The 19,161-nt window shown below is 45.1% G+C and overlaps 1 protein-coding gene across 3 annotated transcripts in view; it reads left to right on the top strand.

The window, feature by feature from the left end:
- Positions 1-3,438, top strand: part of TULP4 (TUB like protein 4) — a 238,622-nt gene extending 235,184 nt beyond the window's left edge. For all 3 annotated transcript variants that reach the window (XM_060115417.1, XM_060115418.1, XM_060115419.1), the window contains one exon: positions 1,190-3,438. In XM_060115417.1, the coding sequence (XP_059971400.1) occupies positions 1,190-1,306 (117 nt within the window). In that variant the 3' untranslated portion in view covers positions 1,307-3,438. The remainder of the gene's footprint in view (positions 1-1,189) is intronic.
- Positions 3,439-19,161: the final 15,723 nt, after the last annotated feature.

Here is a 19,161-nt window from a genome sequence, read left to right as displayed (position 1 = left end):
CGTTGGTCCCCTCGTCGTGCCACTGAAGGTGGTTCATTTCTGAGCCATGTGTTAGGGTTTAATTACAGTTTCTTTTTTATCGTGTAGGCTTTTTACCCGAAACATAAAAATTACCCAGTTTTCATTTGCTTGTCTTTCTGCGTTTCTGTTATTAAGCCCTTCCCCAGTCCTCTGGCAGAACATCCATCTCCTCTTGGTGCACTTGAGCACTTTGCATAGTTTGTCAGTTCTTCCTGCGCCAACCTGGAATTGTTGCTGTGGTCCCACTGCATAGCTGTCGTTCTGGGACTACCCTTCTCCACCATCCCGGGAATTCCCTTCACCGCTCATATTTAACGTCATTAATTCGCTCAAGAAATGATTATTGAGCACTTGCTATATGCCTGGCAGTCCTCTTGGCCAGGAGTTGGGAAATCACGGCCTACAGGCCCATCCAGCCTGCAGCCTTGTTATATAAATAAAGTTTTATTGGAACACAGCCTTGCCCATTATTTCAGTACTGTCCGCGCTGCTTTTGCCCTGCAACAGAGGTTCAGTAGCTGTGGCAAAGTCCATGTGACCTACAAAGTCTAAAATGTTTTATCATCAGCCCTTTACAGAGAGTTTGGGAACCCCAGTTATGAGTGCTGAAATTTAGAGCACTGAGGAAAACAGAGGGAGATCTCTGTCCTCCTGGAGTTTACAAAAATGGAAGAAAGACCATGAACAATTAAATATGTGTAACATCATATAATAACATGATACAGTGTGGTCACAGTAAGCACTGGGGTGACAGGAAAGCAGGTGCAGGAGGTGGAGTGCAAGGGGGACCACGTGTGCTCTGCTTGGTCCCTCTCTGAGCAGTGTGACATCTGACAGATCACAGGTGGTGGTTCTCTTAAGCCTCTTTTAGCCTGTAGATTTTTTTCTCTACTTTTTCTTTCTCCTTCTGTTTCTTGGTGGAGAAACCACTTCCTTTGACCCGAGGAGCTTTCCACGCTCTGAATTTTGCCTGTGGCCTCCCCACTGCACGATTTAACACGTTCCTCCATCTGTTTATTTCTGACAAACTCATAGTTAGATTGAGAAGCTTTTCAGAGTCGCTTTTGTTGGCAGAAATATCTCACAGGCCGCGCTGTCTGCTTCTGTCAGGAGCCGCAAGGAGGTTTTCCTCTAACGTCTTTGCTTCGCCGCCCCACCCTCGCCCCAGGTGATGCAGTTTGGACGGATTGACGGCAATGCGTACATCCTGGACTTCCAGAGCCCCTTCTCCGCTGTGCAGGCCTTTGCGGTCGCCCTGGCCAACGTGACCCAGCGCCTCAAGTGAAGAGACTGGTGTGGGGAGGAGAAAGCGGTCTGATCGCAGACACTGGAGGAGCCTGCACAGCCTGGTGCCCGGGGGACCAGAAGACGAGGGCAAAACTGGAAACGTCTGTCAGGCCCAGGGGAGGGCACTGACCTTTCGTTGTTGTTTGTTTGGGTTTTTATTATCCTTTTTCTTTTTTCTTATTTTTTTAAACAAAAGTAAAATACAGGAGAGCGGTGTTTGCAAGCGAAGGGTGCAAGGCACCTACCTGGTGGTGCTTAGGTCGCTGTGGGAATGTCCTACTGGGTTTGCTTATGTCGGCGACAGGGACAAGGGGCCCTTCAGAAGGAAGGTTAGACTGCCTTCTCGCCTGCTGTTCTTCTAGACTAGGAGTGTGCATTGTTTTCATTCTCCACAACATCTAGCTTTTATTATTCCTCCAACATCACTACTAGTGTAAATATAAAAAACCCGTTAAGAAAAACACAACCAAAAAATCCTGAAGGTACAGGTTCTCTTGCGGGGGGACATTTAGTTCACATATTATGTTATTCCCCCAGAGGTGACTTGATTAATGAGGGGTATTTTGGCAAATGCACTGTGTTTGACTAATAAAAGTAGGCTTTTTACGGGGGTGCTATTACTAGGTATAAATACGATTTGCTCATGAGCTCGTAGGGAAAGGATGACGGGCAAGGAAGGATCTCCTGCAGGTGTTCACGCAGGTGGCTCACGTCGTGTGACTTGAAGCAGTACAAGGGCCACGCTCCTCTTCAGAGGAGGTTTACACTGAAGCCTCCACTGGTTTCCAAATATGTCAAAATTCCGTTGGTTCAGTGCTCATTCAGTCTGCTTGACTTCGGGAGAAAGATCCCCGAGTAGTGTGGTGTGGGGCAGCAATTTTCTGGGCTGCGGTGGTGGCTCGTTAAGAGACCTGCTGCTGAGAAGTGGGCTTCACTCCCTCTCCCCTCTCATTTTTGAACCTGGGAACCGTGCCAGAGACGGTGTCTTCCCCATCAGGTAACACTGTTCTGTACTTGCTCTTTCTAAAAATGCTGACAACACTGATGTGAAAGCACTCCTTTCCTCTTTGGGGCTATATTAAAACTCAGTTGGCTAGAGATGTTTTCCAACAGATTAGAAATGTAGCAAAAGAAATGTTAGGCATTTGCCAGGGTATGAAAAGTAAGAGTTATAATCAACTCTTTTGACAAGCCCCACAAGCTTTTCTAGGAAAAAAAAAAAGTTTATTAACTGTACAGACTGTTTACTGAGGAGATAAACCACTGGGAGAACGTGGTTAAAGTTGCAAGTACTTAATGTAGTTGGTTGACTATTCTTTGTTAATTTCAACAACAACAACAAAAAATCCAGAGATTATCTTTTCCCACCTCCCCCTCCACAGAGGGCAATATTCAGCCCTGATAATAAGACCCAGTTCATAGTTTTCAGTTACTGATATCTGTGATGTTGTTTAGGGCAGGAACACAAGAACTGTCTACCAGTTTAGGGTCCTAAATTTGGATTTTGTTTGAAAACAAACAGGTGGAAGATACTGCAGAAACGTATTTTCAAAAAAAAAAATTTTTTTGTTTTTAATCTTCTGTTTTAGTTTAAAAATTAGAAAAGAAACAGGTCCAATGCAAGATGACATCACTTACCATTTTCTTCAGACCCAGAAGAAACACAGGTGAGGTTTCAAATATGGTGAAGGACATCTCCCAGCTAATACGAGAGCTTCCCATTTGATATTTTAAAATATTGAACCGGATTCTTTGGTGGGTAAATTTTTCCAGAAAGAATTTAGCAATGTATTCAGAATTATATAATTCTTTTATATGAGTTTCTGTAGCTTAACATGATGTTTCAGTGCTTATTATCAGCTGTGCAATAATGGTTATAGCCTATTTCTAAATAATTTAAATGCAGTTCCCCTGTTTTATTGTCCAAAAGTTAATTATTTATCTTGCTTTCATAGTGTTCGTAGGAATTATTTTGTTACTGTGTTCTGGTGAGTTATGCCCACTTTATTATTTATTTAGAAAAATAGTATGTTTGTAATGACTTATTTGGTGGCAGTATATTTTGCTGCAAGAAATAAAAAGGATATGATAGAAGGTTTTTTTATTGGACAATTTGTAACTTTTTCTAATTGGGAAAAATTCCTATTAATCCTTTAAAAGCAATTCTTTTTTTTTTCATTTTGTGGTATCAATTATATAAAAGGAGATTTCTTTGAAATAACGTATCCTAAAATATTATTTCCCCTTCTGTTGAAAACTTTCTTTTTAATGAAACTAAAAGGCGAAATGAAATGAGACTTAAGAGAATGAGAGTAGCACAAAAAAGGAATTATAGTGGTAAGTTTCAGTTCTTCAAGTTCTGACTGGTTTTTGAGATGTAAAGACCACATTTTAGAACTTTTCTTAATAAGAGCAAAATACAGAGGGAAATCCTTGTGTGAAGAGAAAGTGAGTATGTGTCACAAATAATTAACTAAACTTACTAAATTCTTAGCTCACTCCCCAAAGGACCTTTTCCCCACCTGGGAACAAAGGCCTCCATCTTGGATCCGCCTCTGGATGAGCGGCGGTCGCCCAGCTCTGCGGCCCCGGCCTGAAGGAAGACGTAGTCCCCAGTCCAGTCAGACAGGCGTCTGCAGCCGTGGCGACGCGTGTCTTTTCACTTAATGGTGACGTTTTCACTTTAAAAATTGCTTCCATTCGGTCAGTCTCAATTTATTAAATGCTACCAAAGTCAGTACTTTAAGCAGCAGAATTCTACGTATTTAGTGTTCATTAATAGCAACTTATGAATATTAAGATACCTCAGTGAATCTCTAAAGTTAAAAACATTAGCCCAGTAAATAGCCAACCACATACAGAATCCATGCCTTTTTGAGGGAAGCGGTATGTTAAACATGAGAAGCAGTTTTAAATTTGGTTTTACTTCATCAAACCAAAGGCACAGCTTTGAGTATAGCATACCCATTGAATGTATGTATATCCTAAGAAAAACCGGTACCAAGAAGGCAGGAAAAGAGCTCTCGTGGCAGGATAGGTCAGAGGGTTTGCAGTGTTTTCATCCACGGCTGTTGCTTCCTCATCGAGTGCCCCACGAGGGCGTGGGAAGACGTGTAATCATAGACGAAAGTCAGGAGACCCCGGGATCAAGCCGGCTCTGCCACAAAGCTGGAGGGTGACCGTGGGCCTCCATTTGTCTGTCTGTAAAAGAAAGGATGGCCTGGACAATTTTCTAAACTCCTGTCGACCAGCTCGAGTGGCTTGAGGGCCCGAAATGTAACAGTTTCATCAATTCCATTTTACAAACTTGGAAGGACGGTTTCAAAACATTGCCCTTTGTAGAGAAATATTTTTTTCCCCTGTATTAATGAGCTACCTACTGAATGTAAACCAATGCATTTAAAATAATAACTTTGGAAGGTTCACCTCTAGAAACGAATGCATTTGGAATCATGTTTTTCTTTTAAAATTATACAAAAACACCGATTCCAGGTAAGACAGAGAGGCCTCCCCATGAGTGTGCCCTGCTTGGTGGACACCCCAGAGAACAGCCCTAAAGTAAGTCACCACTTTGCCCTGAAGAGTGAGTTGAAAAAAGAACAAAGGAGTATATGCCTAGGCTGGCTTGAGTTCTTGAGTGTGCTGTGTAGTGTTGCACGAGCTTTGTGTTCAGAAGGTTTTCTCGAGAAGGAACCTGTTGTGTCCCCATGTGGGCCATCTATCGTTTGGCCAAGTCAGTGGTTGTGAGCAAATTTAGCTGAAACAAAATGTGTCCAAATGTTGTTTGAGTTCCTGGAATTTTGTTATAGCACACAACTCAAAACTCTTCACCTTATGTGTATTTCCTTGTCTCTGGCTGATGAAGCTCTGAAAGGTTGTGGTTTTCATTTCTTTGGCTTTGTGCAATTTTCTTGTAACTTTACTTGTACCTATATTTTCTGTTTATATGTTCTTTTAAAGGGGAGGGGGAGGGTTCTAGGATCTCATTTATTGTAGATAAAATTTTTTTCGTGTTGTAGAAAAGCATGGGTTATGCGTTTGACTGAAAAAGGCACTGTATTATTTACCAAAGGGGTATTGTTTTTGCATTTGTTTATAAATGCATTATTTTGGTACTGTAAATTTGATATAATTTCTGAGTTTATTGCTACTGGCATTTTCTTTTTCCTTTTTTTCCCCCCGCAACTGTAAGTGTGCGTTGCAGGTGCACAGGTCCCAGACCAAACCAGACCACCAGCATGTTCTTGTCCCTGCCTTGGGAGTGGCGCGCTGCTGTGTGTGCCTGATCCCTCTCATGTTGGTTTGTTTTTTAACTCAGCATCCTGCTTTGTTTTACTTTCCAAGCAAGATCTGTTGAGATTTCTGATTTGCATTCTAATGAGCTCACCCTTATTTCCTCTCTTCTTATGTATTTTGTGTATTAGATTGTGCAGGAGGTATTCTAGAAGGCATTAATGGTTTGCATTCAAAATGGCGTGGTATGTCCGAAGTATTTTCTGTCTTTATTACTGAGATGGATTAATCTCCTTAATTTTTTCCTGATGATTTGAAGTTGTAAGAGTTGTCATCTATTGCTTAATAAAATTTTACAGATCAAAAAAAAATCAGTTACTTGTGTGCAGAATTCAGATGTGGTCTTGAGTCCTTTGAGAAGAAATCACTGCTCTCCATTGGCATGACCCACCCTCTAGCTGCTTCTCCGATCCCTGGGTTACTGCCAGGGGTTGCTTTGACACCTGAGATCTTTATTATCATTGCTCTTTCTGAGAGGTCAGAGGTTGTGCTGTTTTCCTGGTGAGTTGGTTTGAGTTTGTGTTTGTTTTTGTTTTATTTTTCCTTGCTTTTTCAAAGAGGACCCATCTGTGTCTCTATTTCTGCTAAGATCATCTATGCCATTTTTTTAGATTCCACATATATGCGTTCATATACGGTATTTGTTTTTCTCTTTCTGACTTACTTCACTCTGTATGACAGTCTCTAGGTCAAGCCACGTCTCTCCAAATGACCCAATTTCGTTCCTTTTTATGGCTGAGTGATATTCCATTATATATATGTACCACATCTTTTTCTGTTGTTGTTGTTCCCTGCCTCTTGCATCTCCCTCCCTCCCTCCCTCCCTCCCTATCCCACCCCTCTAGGTGGTCACAAAGCACCAAGCTGATCTCCCTGTGTGTACCACATCTTCTTTATCCATTCATCTGGCGATGGACATTTAGTTTGCTTCCATGTCCTGGCTATTGTAAATAGTGCTGCAGTGAACACTGTCATGGTAGAAACATTGAACTTTGGTCCATATCATTCAGTGTATTCTGATTACATAAATGTTCATGATCCATCCAAAAAAAAGAGGATCCGATTCACGGTGCTTCTGTCATAGCACCTACAAGATCTGAGGTGCTAGACCCATCGACACCTTTTTTAATTTGTAGCAAACTTAATAAAACCGGGTTTTGAGCAATTCCACTACAAGTGCTAACATAACTGTTAATTGTTGTTATTACTAATGGGTCTTAGTGCACCTCCTTGCTCCAGCCTAGAATTCCCTCTGACCATGGGAGGGAGGCAGGGACTGGGGGTCATGGGAGGCGCATCTGTAAACACCGTAGTTCCCATGAGCATTTACAGAACCCCCGCTTGTTTTTTTCAGAGATAAAAAATAGACATGTAGTCACTCAGGCTTTGGGAGAAAGAGAACCAAAAACTACTGCCATCTCTAAGAAATTCTTACCATTAATTAAGTTTTAAAATAATCATAGGACTATAAATCTGTGCTTTAAACAGTAATAACCATACGAAGCTAACCCGAATTTTGTATGAGAATCTAAATATATCTCGTTTTATTGTGAAAGTCTGTGAACTTCAAGTTAACATTCCTTGCATCTTCATCACTTAAATCAGGTAGCAGGGAAACCTGATCAGGAACAAGCCCCCTCCTCCCCTCCCCACAAAATCAAGGGACCAAGACCCTAACAGCCAGGCTGTGTTGGTTGGTGCTAAGGACCATGTATGGGAGTGGGGTTGCCTTCTCCACCAGCCCAGCCCCAAGGTCAGCTTTGGGGCTGTTCAGTGTGAGTTGGTGTCTCCAGAAGTGATTTATTTTTTAAGTAAGAAAACTTGGCAAATCCCTTTCCTTCTACAGACTTATTTTGAAAAGGATGCATTCTATTTTTATTCTGCTGTTCAGTATTCTTTTCCCGGTAGTGTTAAGAGGGAATCAATTTAGCTCTCACATCCTGGTCCCCAAAACTCATTGTAGAAGAGAAATGACTGCCTCATGGAGACTGCATTGCAGTTTTTCAAGAATGCACAGGTAAATCTCCAAACTCTACTATAAAGTGGTTACCTTTTGCCTTCCTTTCCTTTCAGAAGAAAATTGAAGCAATGAGAGGTTGAAATGATTCCTGGATTCCATAGACAAAAAAATGATCCTGAAATAGAATTGAAGATTTCTAGGTCACATTAATGAATAGGCCTAGTTTATTCCCAGCTTCTCACTCTGGTGTTTCGTAATGATTTGCCTGTAATGAGCTCTGAGCCGCTTACACTTAGTCATCTCCCTTGAAAAGAGGCACTGTAGGTGGGCCACCCTCGCCCACCAGCAGGTGAGCTCACCCTGTCGACAGCTCTTTCTTGAGTTGTCAGAAGATAGAACAGTTAACTCACCCAGGCATCCCGAAGGAGCAGGTCTGTGTGGATTTGTTTCTTTGCGTATCTTAGAAAGAGTTGCTCAATCCACTAAAGAAGGTGAAACCATCCACGTGAAGAATGGGCTCATTTCTTAAATCTGCTTGAAGTTCCTGTTAGAACGATAGCTTCAAGTGATAACAGGTACACCAGCACAGAAGCAGGACCCCGGCAGGAAACTGAGTCAGGTGTGAAAATAGTTATACCTCATCCCTTCTGCTTTCCCTTTTCTTAGTTTCCTGCTTTCCACATCGCTTCCCTCTATAGGGAGTGCGTTCTCTGTGCTTTAGGTGACCTTAAAGCCACTCTCTTGAAGCTTCCCTGGTACAGGGATGGGAGCTTTCAGTGCAGTTTCAAGCCTTGTTCCTTGAAACCTTGCTGTTGAGGCAAAGTGAAAGCTCTGTGGGAAATTATAAAACTATAGCAGAGAACTTAATTGAGTTTATCTTAAGGATAAATAAGCCTGAGGAATTTCTTAAACCTCAGCCACCTTCAGGACAACGTGCACACACTTTGCGTACCATTTTTGTCTTTGCCATGTGAAATATCTGTGCCTTTGGTTGATTAATCCGAAATTCCGGTAGCCCATGTGCCATTTAGCTCTTGCTCTGTTGCAGGCACTTTCTAAGTCCCATGATGATGCAGCATTTTCACTGCATGTGCTCCTTCCCTCCTCTGCCCCCCCCACCAAAAAAAATGGGGGGAGTTTGGATATTAAAGGCTGGCCGCATAGCAGTATCTCAAACTGCTGATCAAGTTGCCTTCTCTTAGTCAAGCCGGTTACCTTAGTCATTTACCCCGTCTTCAGCCATCAGGGTGCAGAGAGAAGCTCACGAGTTCTCTTCCACTCTTCTTCAAAGTAGGAAGAAGTGGCCAGTCCTGACACCATTCCCGTGTGTGTGCGGGGAACCAGGGGTCACTGCGTGTTTTTTTAGTTGGGCCTCCAGCTTGTTCAGACGGTCTTGTGGTTTCTCCTTTCACGTGGATTAATTCGGTGTTGCCTGCCTCCCTCCCTAGGTGTCACCTTGAGGGCCCGCCATGAACCGCCTGTCACAGTGCTGCATCGACCCAGTAGTGGTGCAGTCCCTGTTGCAAGAGGAGAAATCCTTGCATCCTTGAATCCTGTTCTTTTCACGTCTGGTATCACGGAAACCTGGGCTTTACCAGTGTCACTTTTTCTTTCTCTCCTGGTAAGGTGAGTGACCCAGACACCACAGTGCTTGAGACACAAGGGTGTGATGGATTCCCGCTGTAAGCAGGATTGTCCTCGAGTGACTCATTTCTTTCTGTGCTGGAGCCCCCCGGGGTCCTGTGAGTCCCGGTCACACATCCCTCAAGAGCCTGTACTGACCACAGGAGGCTCTTAAGTCCCGGGATTATGGTTTCTTGCCAGTCCTGAAGCTTGACTCCTTGGTTTTAAATCATAAGAGAAAACATTTCTCTGACAGGAAGAGATTGTCTCCACTCATTCCGTTAGAATAACCAGCCCCAGCCGAGGATTGGCGTCCAGCAGCGTGGGAGAAGGTCCCGTCAACGCCAAAGGGTTCATTTGTTGACCCGGATCCCAAGCCAACGGAGGAGGCTAGTTGCTCTAAAAACTGCAGAACGTTGGATTTGCTGAACCCTCAGGATTTCTGCCCCGGCTTAGCCACATGGCGTTGGCCTCCTCTCCGCTAGCCCTTCTGTTTCCTTCTGTTCCCATGAGCTCCACCCCAGTGGGTCTCACCCTTGCTTCAGGGCTCCCCTCCCATGGGATGAGTTCATAAGCATCCTCTTTTCCAACACCCATACCTCCTGGCAGGTACTGAACACCTGGGAGGCGGAGAGAGTGAGTGCAACAGACTTTGAGGGGATCGGCCAGGTTTCTCCGCCAGTGTCCCCAGAAAGCCCTCAGACTAGATCACACCCACCTCTTGAGAGCGTCACATTCCCCAAACCTGCTTGGTTCCTGGCGTGTAACTCACTGGGTGGATTCTGCCCGCCAGCGGCTAGAAGCAGTGACGGTGACACTCCTCCTTCTGATGGGGTCCCTGCAGCGACCTGCCCTCCACGGGGATTGCAGCACGGGGCACGCCAGCCTGTCGCTTAATGTTGTGTTTTCATGATGGTCTCTCAAGTTCATGCTTGAAAAATGTGATCTGTGTGGAAAGAAGAACTGGTAAACCTGTACTTGAAAGCATAATAATTTTTTAAAACTAGCCAGGTACAAGTGCATCCGTACCAAGAGACTTTTATTTGAAGCCTGGTACTTTTTTTTTTAATTCTCAGTGCACTGTAGAGACTCAGCTAACTTTAGGTAGCTAAAGGTCTCCTGTCTAACTGGTGCAACCCAAGGCTGTCTGGCTGTATATTAGTACCCAAAACCAAAGCAAAGGTAAAAATGACACCAACAACGCAACCCCATAAAAACAGCAAGTTTTGCAAACCACAGTGGGAAAGTACGCCCTCGTGGCATCATAAATCCCTCTTCACAGCCCTTTGTGGGAAGGTTTGGTCCCAGTTTAGAGATGGGGAAATCAGGTAGAAATTCCTAAGTGACTTGGCTCCAAGCCAGGCAGTGTTGAGAGAAAGCCAGGAGCAAGTCTCAGATCAGCCAGATCACCACTCCTCTTTGAAAAGGGCTCCTGTGAAGCTTCATAAATGACAGAGAACAACGGCACTGACACCTCCCCGCCTCCAAGCCCCGGCGGTGGAAAGCCGCCCTCCCTGGGGAAATGATGCCCAGACCCAGAGCCCAGGGCGAGGCTGAGAGCTGTCCTCAACATTTGCCCTTCACTTACTTTCTCCTTGATGGTCAGCTTCCCAAGAGGGATGTGATGCTCCAAAGACCCAGGTTCATCTTGTCCAGACCCCTGACCAGGACGTCTCAGAAGTGACAAGAAACTCAGTGAGTTAAAATTCAGAGAAGAGAAGCCACTCTGCAGGACAGCTGACTTTTCATCAGAGCTGCTAGTAGAAAGACCTGCTTGGGTGTGGGAGAAAGGGACTCTGCCCAAAGAGAAGGACCAGAAAGGACAGTACGCCCAGAATTTTCCACACCAGCCACCCTCCTAAGGGGAGAAAAGAGTTGATCTTCAAACCTCTCACGTGGGCCGGACAAAGAGCTGCATGAGGTAGAAGAGGCAGGGGCCTGACCCAAAACTTCCTAGACAGAGGTCTCCTTTAGGCTGCTTTGTGCTATGAAGTGTTCCAGGCTTTGTTCCCTCTTGTCACAGAAGCAGTGAAGTGCTCTCCCAGGGGCCTGGGCTCCTAAACGCTTCAGCCCTGCCCAGACCTGGTGCCTGGCCGGCTCCACTGGGAGAGGCTCCATGCCGTGCAACTTTGGAGCTCCAAGGTTACAGGTAAGGGATGGGGCCAATCAGCAGGATTCCAGCATTAAAACCCAGGCATGGGCCTCCCTGGTGGCGCAGTGGTTGAGAGTCCGCCTGCCGATGCAGGGGATACGGGTTCGTGCCCCGATCTGGGAGGATCCCATGTGCCGCGGAGCGGCTGGGCCCGTGAGCCATGGCCGCTGGGCCTGCGCGTCCGGAGCCTGTGCTCCGCAACGGGAGAGGCCACAACAGTGAGAGGCCCGCATACCGCAAAAAGAAAAAAAAAAAAAAAAAAAAAAAAAAAACCCAGGCATTTTTCTTGGAAACAGTTCAGATTTCATTTACAACTTACAAAATATTCATGTCCTTAACGAATGCCTATGTGCACCCTTGGATGGCAGAGTTATAACTGAGACCAGACTTGAATGGAAAGTCCTTGGTAAAGGCTGGGTCACAGCACTCTTTCAATGAGTAGTGACAAGGCTGTATTATCTGTGAACGGGTTCTAGATCAGTGAGAATACCTGGTTGGGTGTGTCACTGTCCCGGGCCTTGTGGAGAGGCAGCGTGGCGTAGGGTGAGGGGCCCTGCTCTGCAAGCTGGGGGATGAAGGAGCTTATCCTGGGTCTGTCACCAGATTGCATAACCTAACTAATAGACGAGGAGACGGGACTAAGTCAGTATTCCCCAGGCGTGGGCCATACTTCCCCAGTAATTGTGCACACTGATGAAAGGAAAACATGTTCCTTTACTGTAGGATTTTCTAGAAACATCAGTATGCTAATGTGTTGTGCATGGTGGGCCACCAAGAGGAGGAAATACCGAACTCTTTTGCCCTCAGAATCCTATTTTAAGGGAGCGTCTTGTAGGACCAATGGCCCAAGGAGTAGGTAGGATTAGGGAAATTGGAGTGGACGCTCTCCAAATTCTTCCCGAGTTCAGAATTCTGTGCTTTTGTGAATTTTACTGAAAACTTACGGCAGGTTTCTTTTCTCCCTCTTCTGCTAGAATAAAAGATCTACTTGGCTTCTGCTCAAGTAGGCAAGAGACCCTTGTTCAAGTGTGAAGTGTGTTTGCTGAGCTGCAAAGGTGCAGAGTGTTGTTCTGTTTCTGCAGGGTACTTAACGAAGCAGGGCTGTTGGAAACAGAAATGAGCCCTTGCCCATTACAGCCCACCAAGATGCAAATATTTAGCTTGTTGAGTTTGCAGTTCTAACTCAGACAAATACAGTCTTTCCTAAGGTAGCTGAGATTGAGGACGTCAGACTCATTCTGACCTACCTCATCTTCTGTCCCTAATTGGTATTTCCAGATTTCTGTTCTCTAGTTTCACCGGGGGCCCTAGACATTATCTTTCACTCAGTTTAGAGAAGAGAACCACTTAGGGTCAACCAAGCATTCATCTGGGTTGAAGCCAGTACATTACACCCTAAGGTCTGTGCTCTCCAGGGGTTGGGAGTTCATATCCAGAAATGCGGTCATAAATAGAACTTCAGCTGGCTGTGTAGGTGATTTACAACAGTAAATGTCTCTTCTAAACTCTTACAAAAAGACTTCTTGTCACTTCAATTGCCAAAAACAAGCCAAGGGCTGAGAATATTCATCTGATCTGAAAGTCAGAGCAAATCATGTCCCCTAGGGGCCCCTGAAGGCTGGCATCCACCTGGGCCCTACCTAAATGGGAGGGGGACAGCTGGTGGCCACCTGGGGATGGCCTAAGTGGGAGGGGGTCTGGGCCTCACTGTGTGTTCCTGGGAGAGTCCCAAGCCCCTGGTGAGGACCTCCCTAGGGGAGGCCTGGTGCTGAGGGCCCCGAAAGGGCCACTAGGGAGATCCTGAATTGTGCCCCTTGATTCCAGGGAGACAGCCCAGGAGTCAGGGTTGCCTCAAGATGATCTGGAAGTTCCTTGTTGTCTTACTTTTATGGAAGTAAAGACCGACCAAATGGTGACAAGCAAAGCCTACTTATTCAGAGCTTGCTGGAGCAAGGGAGTCAGCCACCATCGCTGAGATTGGCAGGGACTCAAAGGCAGGCAGAGGAGTGGGAAAGCTTCTTAGTGAAGAAAGGGACAGCTTCAGGTGTGTCCTGATGAAGGCTGCGGGGAAGCTGGAGGCGGCTGACTAGAAGCCTGGGATCCGTGATTGGTTAGGGGTGCATATTGGCTTTCTCTGGCTGGTCCTAAGTTAGAAGCAGGGACAAAAATTAGGGGAACTGTCAGTTATTAGTCAAGTTCTGACTGTTTGGGGCCAGTTGTCACAGGGGTGATGGTTGGGGTTCCAGGATTGTAGCTGGAGAGGGCAGTGTGACTTCCTGTAAGTCTGACTTCGGGCAGACAGGCTTACTGCAGGTTGCAGGCAGGTCAGAGTGTTTGTATGTGGTCTGGCCGCTGTTGATTTATCTATTTGGTCTCTCAGTTTAAGAAAGCATATTTCCAGTTTTCCTGAATTTTATCATGAGAATGAAATCAACCTACCCCCAATGAACAGTAAACTAACTTACATGAATAAAAATACCTTACAATTGCACAATTATATTTTTAAGTACGTAAGAAATGCTGTCCAGAAAACATGCAGGATGCATCTTACGCAGTTTCTAATTTGATCACGCAAGCATGGAAATGGCATGCTGGCCTATAGGCACATTCGGAAATCATCATAAGGGGATAAACATCTTGGGAGCCACTGGAGGTTACGTGAGGAAGATAATTAGGAAATACCCTGCAGATCATAGCCTAGTTACAGTCACATTTTATCACAAACCTCAGTTTTATTTTATTGCCTTGATTCACCCCCAAGGAACACAAAAACAGCCCCTGCAGTGCTCACAGTGAGTTCTTAAAAGCTTCGTGTTTTCTGTGGCAGGGTTGGGGCAGCGATTCTCTTCACTGACAGAGGTTAGTTCAGGGAAGCTGTGCTCTCCCGAAGCAGGGCTGTGCTGCTCATCACCAGGCCACCTGCTTCTGAAATGTTTGACTAAGAATTCTCCCGCCTTTAAATAGTAATACCACCCTGGGGAGGAAGATGGATTCTGAATCCCACAGGGGTGGCAGGTGGAGAGGGGGGAGGCGTAGCAACTTCGAGAGAGCTCAGCAGCGCGTGAATATTAAAGCCAGCGTGTCCTCAGAAATTCATGGAGAACTTCACTACTGATTGACTCACCATCCCTGCAAGCCTCTCAGTAGAAGGGGTGGTATGTATAAACTGTCAGTATCAACAGCTTTATCAGAACTCCGACTTTTCCATATACTCCTTTTTAAATCATCCAGCCTGCCCATGTCCTGCTGCTGGACCAGCAGGGTTACCTCCCCCTCTGCCCCTGCAGGTCCTCTGGCGCTTGGGCCTTGTCTCCTTCGAGTTACCCTCTCTCAGAGAAGAGTACTTTCAGCTCAGGGTTGAGTGCAGTGACCTGCTGGCAAATGTTTAACAGCCGAGTCTCCAGACACGAACAAAATCCTGAATGCATAAATATACCTACATAAGCATTGTAAATTGCCACGATATAAAGAATGCATAGCACACAATTACAAATAATAAAATGTACAACGCTCTATTATAATTCCGTATAGCCATTTGCGTCTCACGGAATGCTTCTGTGGATTTTTGCCAAACACTTGTATCCATAGCCAACCTATGGTTACAGCTGACAAACGAGTGTAGTTCTGACATGAATGTTGGTTGATGCCTTCATTTACATTTATGAGCAAGACAAACGTGAAACAACAAAGATGTGTGTTCAGTGCATCGCCAGAACTTTACCCGGACATTAATGACATGAGCAATTTCTGTGATAAATCGGATCATAATTTCTGAATACTGGAAGAAAATTTCCTCAATTTTTTGGTGCTATTCACAGTGTAATGGCTACTGACATGATAAATTTTTCAAGTTAAACTGCATTATCAACATTGTCTCTATGACTTTCTTAAGTCTAGAGCTTACCCTTGAAGCAATAAACAAAACCAAGTTAATTCCTGATTTATGGCTTTTTGCTGATTTTCATGGTGTAAATATTCCCACCAGAGCCAATTTCAAGCAACCAACGTGTCATCGAATGTGGGAGTTAGAAAGAAATGCACAGTAAGTAGCAACTTAATGTTTCATAAATGACTGGGTTTAACAGTAAGGTCCCCAGATTCCTGAAAATAGAACCATCACGAGCCAGTACGAGCCGACTCCAGCACGTCACTTGTGTGCGTTGTTTTTCAGAGTACAGAGCAAGCCCGGCCTCAGATCGCGTGGCAGTGTAGGGGTTGTTGAACCTAAGGAGGCTAAGTGCTTCACCAGAAGTTATTCAGCTGGTGGGTTCAAGACATAGATTTTTTATTCCTCCATTAATTCAGCAAATATTAATGAAGTGCCTACTATGTGCCAGTCACCATGATTCCTGTTGAGACAGGGAATCCCAGGGTGAGTAAGAGAAGCCCAGTCCTGCCTCACAGGGTGCGCGGTCCCAGCGAGACCCTGCTGAATCCCTCCTCTCCCAGGTCAGCTCATCCCCTCCACCCAAGGCCTTAGTGTTCTGGAACGCAGTAGAAGGGCTCCCAGCTGTGCAGCCAGCCTGGTGCACTCCTCTCTTCCTCCTCCCACGGTGATGCACCACCAGGTCCCATCCACCTCTCCTCCCAGGGCTCTGGAGCCCTCCCACTACTCCACCTCTGCAGCCTCGACCCTGCTGAAGCCCTCGTGACCTTCCACCTAGACTTCTGGAGCCTCCTAACTGGTCTTCTGGCTTCTTCTTCCCCTGGACCACTCTGAACTCAGTAACCAGGGTGATTTTTTTTTAATCCCTGTTTTTATATCATCTCTCAGCTTAAAATCCCCTAACAGTGGTCAGGCGTGGTGGTGAGAGGCATCAGCTCTAGATCCAGCCTGCTTGGGTGTGTTGCCCACTAGCTGGGTAACAGGGCAAGATTACACAGCAGCTCTGGATCTGTTTCCCCACCTGCAGAAAGAGGATAATATAGTGCCCACTGGATAGGGTAGTTTTGAGGATTAAATGAGTTAGCAATGTGAAGTGCTCGGAATGTTGCATCACCATCCTTATCATTAGGATAAACAACAAACCCCTTACCTGCTCTGACTACTCTTCCAGCCTCAGCTCTGTGTTCCAGCACCCAGTGCCTCTCCGCACACTTCTCACCACGCTGGCCCTTGCCCAAGCTCATCTCACTGCCTGCCACGGCTTCCCTTACCCACCCAGCTTCCCCTTTAACTCAGCTCACCCTTCAGAGCTCTTTCAAGACCAGGTTTGCAGCGAAGCCTTCCCTTGCTCCATTCTAGATCAAGTATTTTGTTAAGTTCCTTCAGAGCACATGTCCCATTGTACTCACATGTGAGTTAGGATGAATATATAACAGTTCATGTCCTGTCTACACTGCAGACCCCATGAGAGTGCCCAGTGCCTTGTAAAGTACCTGGAACAGGGTGGGTGTTCAGTATACGTAAAATCTCTGTAATAAACAGGACATATCTAAGACCCATCTGTGAGACCACTCATCCTAAGCAAAATTCTCATCCAGCAAAATTCCAGTGTAAATTGAAAAGTTTGGCTGCAAGCCTGATTTGCCTAAAGGTAGCATTTGAAAGAGTCAGCACTTTTACCCTAATACTCCCATTTCCCAAAACTGCCAAGAGCCCCGCTTAGCCTCTACCAAGTGCTCAGCATGACAGGAAAAGGACAAGGATAACATCAAGACTTTGGGGCCTTTCCAAAGTATGTTACCCTTGAGGATTGCTAGCTGTTGAGCAAGCCACACTTCCCAAGACCATTCCTAAAGATCTCAGTGGGTAAGTAGTTGCCACAAACACTTACTGAGCACCCACTGAATACAGGACATCACTGCAGCTGCCGCACCTTGACTCTGTTTACGAGGAAAGACTGAACTAGAGAAGGGGTCAGCTTCTCCAACGAAAACCTGAAAACTACGTAGGTTCAGCTCGCTAGGGTCAAGCAATTCTTTCCTTGTAGGTGCAACACACTTTGTTTATATGCTGTAAGTCCTTATGAGAGAAAAACACTGAAGTAAAAACGTTGTATCAGGGATTTGCTTTAATATATCCCAACAGCAAAAATGGTAAGGAGATCAGATGAAACAAGAATGGCACTGGTAACTCAGGCTGGGCGAGAGACGATGGATACGTGGATGGGGAGTGAGTAAGGGAATTCATTAAACTAGACTCCTTTTGAGTATGTGTGAAATTTTCCATAATGAAAGTTTTTAAATAGCCTCAAGATATATATAAAGCAAAAATGGATGGAACTACAGGGATTCATTGACAACTTCACCACTGTGGTGGGAGCTTACAACACAGTTCTTTTCATTGTAGATGGATCTAACACTCAAAGCCTAAGCTCACGGACATAAGTAAAACTTGGCACCCAACAACTAGAGTGTACAAAATCTTTTGAAACAAAAGTGGAACATTTATAAAAATTGATCACATAGGAGACCATAAAGCAAGTATCGACAAAATTCAAAGAATCAGCACCATATAGACTATGTTTCTGAACACAATGCACTTAAGGTATAAGTCAATATAAAGAGACAAAATTGTCCAGATATTTGAAATTTTGAAATGCATTGTAAGTAATCCAGAGACTAGAGAAGAACTGTATGAAAATGAATCGTAAATGAAATGCCATGAAAACGGTACTTGGAGTTACATTTGTAGCCTTAAATGCTTATTTTTACATAAGAACAAAAACTGAAAATTAGCAAAATATACATCTTCGGACATGGGAAAAATAACAGAAATTTGAAAAAAGAAAAGAATACAAAGATAAGAACAGATTTTAATTAACATAAAAACCAAAAACATTCAAGAAATGGAAAAATAGCTGTCCCTGTGACCTCTCAGTGCCGTCCTGGCTCAGCTACCGACCTTCCCTCTGAGCCAAAGCTGCTCCTGGGGCTGGATTTTATCCTTGTCAGTCATATTTAGGCTCTACCATCGAGCGTTCACTGACCTTGGAGGAAAAGTCTATAAGCAGCGGGTGCCAGTGACTCTCTTTGCTCTCCTCCCCAGATCCTGTGCTTTCTCTGTCTAGTTCTTTTTTTTTTTTTTTTTTTTTTTTTCTTTTTGCGGTATGCGGGCCTCTCACTGTTGTGGCCTCTCCCGTTGCGGAGCACAGGCTCCGGACGCACAGGCTCAGCAGCCATGGCTCACGGGCCCAGCCGCTCCGTGGCATATGGGATCCTCCCAGACCGGGGCACGAACCCGTATCCCCTGCATCGGCAGGCGGACTCTCAACCACTGCGCCACCAGGGAGGCCCTCTGTCTAGTCCTGAGTCCCAGGCAACTGACACCGATGGACTGCATCACTCAGCAACCTTGATCCCTGGCTTCCTATCAGGTTTGTTTGGCCAGTGGGAGGCACTGGCATGAGATCGGCAGAGGAATATGTATGCATGATTATTACTAGCACAACTGTAACAGGACTCTAAACATTTTAGCCTCACTTGTCCTTAAATATAGGGTGTATCTTCAGTGGGTTGTGTGATGATGCTGTATGAAATCAGGGAAACAGAGCTGTTTCTTAATGGAACTGCAGTAGCTCATTCTCCAAATACAACTGGTCTTCAGTGGGGTGCCTCAGTAGAGGCTGTACCACGTATTGAGTAAAAGTGAAATCTCTGCAGTCAGACACATCTGGGATCAAATACAGCTCCTATTACTTGCTGTGGAATTATGAGCAGATACTCAATCCCTCTAAGCTTCGGTTACTTCAAAATGTCAATAATAAAAGTAGCCACCTATGACAGTTAATTTTATGTGTCAGGTCGACGGGCCATCGGGTGCCCATATCAAACATTATTTCTGAGTGTGTCTATGAGAATGTTTCTGGATGAGATTAGCCCT

This window comes from Mesoplodon densirostris, chromosome 12 (assembly GCF_025265405.1).
Source record: "Mesoplodon densirostris isolate mMesDen1 chromosome 12, mMesDen1 primary haplotype, whole genome shotgun sequence".
Taxonomy (NCBI): Eukaryota; Metazoa; Chordata; class Mammalia; order Artiodactyla; family Ziphiidae; genus Mesoplodon; species Mesoplodon densirostris.
Note: the sequence above shows the minus strand (reverse complement) of the source record. Positions and strands in the feature narration are given on the sequence as shown.